The sequence below is a fragment of the Cynoglossus semilaevis genome, chromosome 4 (genome assembly GCF_000523025.1).
Source record: "Cynoglossus semilaevis isolate Cse_v1.0 chromosome 4, Cse_v1.0, whole genome shotgun sequence".
Lineage (NCBI taxonomy): Eukaryota > Metazoa > Chordata > Actinopteri > Pleuronectiformes > Cynoglossidae > Cynoglossus > Cynoglossus semilaevis.
Window position 1 is genome coordinate 1,742,964 of NC_024310.1, and position 4,823 is coordinate 1,747,786.

Here is a 4,823-nt window from a genome sequence, read left to right on the forward strand (position 1 = left end):
GAGATATTTCAGGAATATCTTGAATGCAGAAGGACCAATGTCTGTCCTGCAGAGTAAGGCGTCGTCAAGAAATCGGACGTATTTGATCGACACCCACATTTTTCCATCCGAGAAAACCTTAGCCTGCTCACCCTCCCCACCTTTGACTATTTCTTGGTAGACACCTTGGCAGATCAATGTGAAGTCATCATGCACCTGGTTTGGATCTGGCCAAGCTGCGTAATAGCTGTAGTTAAGCAGCTCTTCACTTTCAGCCAGTAGACGCAGCATCGTCAGTGCTGCCATGTAGGCCTGGACAATGACATGTCTCATGAACACCGAGTTCCACTGCCCTTTGGTGTCGGTCTTCCAGATTTCTTTGCGATTGGAAGTCACGGCAAAGCAGCCATTGATGTGGACTGGCAGACCTGTCTTGATTCTGAGCGGCAGGTAACAAAACACTTCCCCAATGGGGGTAGCATTAGTCTTCACCGTCCATTTGCGGTTCTCTTCCTCTGAAAGCAGAACAGCCACCCCTCCACAGGGCACCAGTCCAAGTCTTTTCCCACTATCATTCAGGGAAAACTTTAGGGCTTCTGTAACATCCATGCACGAGCAGATGAGCCAGTTGGTGACCTCAACTGCCTTCTGGGGCATTTCATCAGTGAGTCTTCTTGTCTGAACTCCTTTAGCCGCCATCTCGAAGTACTGGTTAGGATCGTCCTCAGAACCCCGGAACAACGGCGAGTGAAGATCAACGATGCGTTTGAACACATTGTGAAACTCTTCCACGACAACACGTATGATGCAACCAGACTTTGGAATATCAGCAGGTACTTTGTTGGTGCTGGCTACTTTCTTTATGACCTTTGCTGCAGCCTTCAGGATACTTAAAGGTCCGTATGAAGCTTTAGACGACCACACGCTTTTGTTGACGATTACAACATCTTGTGCTCCTGCTGGGTTTGGTTCTTCGCATTTCAGATACTTCAACACCATACTTCCAACGTGCTGCGTGAACAGAATGAATCGGTGACCGCAGATGCTGAACTCATCAACGAGGGAGTAGATGTCTGTGGTGTTGTAGTAGAGGGAGCTGATTTCACTGGCTGATGCTTCTTGCTCTGTCCTAAATGGAAGTCGAAACAGAGTACCGTTGTATTTGTACGGGGAATCCTGAGCCAGAGGAAGTTGGCAGTTGAATATGTTGATAAAGGGTTTGAACTGGTTGGGGAATTTTCTCAACCGTTTCTGTTGCTTGCTCCAGTTGATTTTAATCCCAGGATTAGACCTGTCTCTGATGTGCTTGCCAATGTGGTTGATGTTCGGATCAAACATGATCATGAACTCTCTGCTCATGATAATGGGGATGTCTGTGATGTGATAAACGGAGTTGAAGCCCAGGCCAAACTTGCCGACTTTGTCTGCTTCACATCTCTTTACTGATCCTCCCAGTCTCGTGATATTGAGGAAGTCTGTGTCGGAAAACACGGAATTGTTAAAGGACCAGAGGGCCGGCCCATGGCAGGCGATCATGCCAGGATCCAGAAGATTCTCTCTGATGTCAGTATTTTTTCTCATATCAATGAGAAAGCTGCACTCTGTCGCACTTGCATCGTCAGCATTCTGTAGGAGTTCTTTAAAAATGTCTGCAACAGATGGGTACTCCTCCAAGATGTTCTTTATTCTTACGGTCAGTGGTTCTCGTTGACCTGACTGTTCAAAGCCCAGATTCTCAGGATTCAGCAGCCGTGTGCTCAAACACGGGACCTTCAGCCATTCTGCAGTTTTCATGGGGATGTCGTCGTGAACTAATACAATGGGCTCCGATGCGTCTTCCAGTAAGTCGTTCAAGTCGTCCACTTTGATGTCACAGTAGGTGCACTCGTGTATGGGCTTCATTGCTAACTTGTTTGGATCCTTGTAACACAGGATTGGCACGTGCATGTTAGTGTCCACGCTGATGTGATTGTTGTACAACCATCTCAGAATATTGATCAAAAGCAAAATGTCCCGTTTGCTTTCTTCCGTGGTGATTTCTCCCTCACATCTTTGTTGAACGGTGCCGATGACTTCGAGCACATGACCGGGAGTGACCTCTTCCACTGAACCACACAGTTTGAAAAGCTTGTGGAACTTTCGGATTGTCTTTGGCAGGGAGTACAGATACGGCTGTAAATCCAGGTTAGGGAGGGGTTTCACGACGGTGTGGCCTGGTGATGCAAACGTCTTTCCCGTCCACACCCAGTCAAAGGGAAGTGATTTCATTGCTTCTCTTGCTTCCTCAAGATGGGCCTGCATGAAGCCGTATATTTCAAACAAGATCTGCTGAAACTGGTACCAGTCCTCTGTGGTGAAAGCTTGAGATTTATGCCAGTCATTCACTGCTCTCAACTGTTGCAAAACCTGACTGACCTTTGGCTCTACGGTTATTTTCAGTGCCTTTTTCATACCTGCAGACGTATGCTCAACCAGTGGCACTGAGGATCCCACAAGCACCGCGTGGGAGATGTCACACATCTCAGACAGTGAGCATATGTTCAGCGTATCTCCAACCCAGGCCAGGGTTTTAGGGTAAGTAGGCGGTCGTTCTTTGCAGACAGGAACCCATTTAAGCTTGAGTAGTGACGTTTGAGCATCGCTTGATTTGATCAGCTTTGTCTGTCTGTTTAGTATCTGCAGCAACGTTTTTGCCTTTTTGATTATATGATCCCAATCAGGTTCATTGCTCCTCTGTAACTCCTGTATCTTTTTTGCTACCAAAAGTACATCACTTTCACTGAGCTGTACCTCATTTCTTAGTCCCAGTTGTCGGAGGGAATAAAGGACATCAGGAGAAGACGTGAATGTGCTTGTAGGGAATCTTGTTTCATCTTCCATGTAAAAGAGATTCTGCAGAATTTCCAACTCTGGGTCGAACAGATCTGAGGCCTTGACTATATTTCCACTTGGCATTTGAACAAATTTGACTGCAGAAAGACTTCCAACCACAGAGGAATTCTCATTCTTTAGAAAGGTCAGATTTTTAAGAACCCACAGCATGATTTTTGTTACATCATCTGTTGCGTAGAACCCTCGCTCAACATCCTTAATGATGAATTTCAGACACTCAGTGGTTTTCACTTGTTCCACGTTGAGCATTTTGATGAGACGAATTGACTCCTCGTCACAGCAACTCACAAGATTGATGGATAATTTTACATTCGGTGGGTACTTGGCTCTATGGTGTAAGGCCCTTGCTCCTCGAAGTGAAGTAAACATCGGGGTCCCTTCAGAGATGATGCCAACTTTCTCAAAGATAGAAAGTTCAAGCAAAGTATGTTTTTCCTTCTCTGTGACGTCTGACAATCCTGCAAGAAAGTGTCGGAGTGCAACCTTCTCTTTAGCTGAGAAAGCTGAGACCAGGCTGGACAGCCGCTGTGTTGCCAGTCTGTCCATGATTTGCAGAAGCGAAGCCGGAGAAGATGGCTGAATGTAATTCTTCAGCCGAGGATGCAGCAAACACGGGTCAAACTTTTTGATCACTACTGCTCCAAGCCTTTGCATTATGTCAGTGAGGTTCTCGGAATGTTGTGCCTCTTTCTGGTCCACGTGAATTATGGGGGAGGGAGTTTTGAGGCGTAGAAGATTCACTTTCTCCATGTTTTCCTCCAGTGGTACGCTCGGGATTAAAGGCATGTCTTCAAATATACTTAGGTCCCCGGCAAAGTTTATATACAGATGCTTCCAGATGTTCTTCAGCCAGGAAACGGTAGGATGCTTCAGCTCTCTGTTCCCAGGTTCCCATTGGACAACGAAGTCTCTCGTAGGCCAGGCTGTCGTTAAGATCTCTTTGATAAGTCGAGCTGATCGGTCTGGGTTTAGCACCAGTAACTGAGTACAGGTTCTCCCTGGAAAAGAGACAGACAAATAGAAATTTGACTTAGTTATTTTGATAAAATATATTATTAAAACTTTTTATAACCTGAAAAAAATATTATGCACTTGCACTGGAAGGTTTGCAATGATTTGGCAACAAATTGCTAATGCAAACCATGCACACACACCGGCATTGTCTGTGTTACACACAAAAATATTTTTTTATATTTCTTTTTATTGTTATTTTTATGGAAGGTTTGCAATGATTTGGCAACAAAAAACCATGCACAAACACCGGCATTGTCTGTGTTACACACATATTTTTTTATATTTCTGAACAATAAAAACACATGCCAATTTGACAGGAAAAACCCAAAAATACAACTGATCCATATTAGATTTTTTGTTTTATTTTGTTATTTTTTAACACGACACTTATTGAATACAAACAGTATTTCACTTGCGTGCATTAGTTCAGGTTAGTAGTAAAAGATCTCATTCTTTGACACACACTGACCTACCTGAGCAGCCCCACAGATACTGCTGCACTGCAATTCAAGTGACAAATTCAGGTAAATGTCGCTAATGTACAGATGTGTGTGTTTTTTTCTATTTCAGAGGCAAATTAGTGCAATTCTTTATTTTAGGTAAGTCTTTTTCAGAGGAATATTAGTCTTTTAAGTTACATGTGATCAACGGTTGAAGTTACCAAAAATGTAGTTCTTTACTGAGTCTTAAACATTAACAAGCCCATTGCTACAAACATGGAGGCATATGTACTAATCAAATACTTCCTTCACCATAGCAGCAAATACAACCCTCCACAGGAACGCCAAATAACTTCTACACTGCAATAATTCTTTTCTGTGCAACTCTGTCACTGCAAGGTTCAGTTCTGCAACCAAGATATTCACGAAGAGACAGCAACCATCAATCAGGTCTGCAGAAAAGGCTGCTGGAATGAGCCTGACCTCTACCCAGGACTT

General features: G+C 44.1%; 1 protein-coding gene across 1 annotated transcript in view; it reads right to left on the bottom strand.

Moving 5' to 3' along the window:
- sacs (sacsin molecular chaperone) overlaps positions 1-4,823 on the bottom strand; it is a 16,406-nt gene that overhangs the window by 8,181 nt on the left and 3,402 nt on the right. The window contains exon 4 of the mRNA XM_025055199.1: positions 5-3,932. Within this exon, the coding sequence (XP_024910967.1) occupies positions 5-3,932 (3,928 nt within the window). The remainder of the gene's footprint in view (positions 1-4; positions 3,933-4,823) is intronic.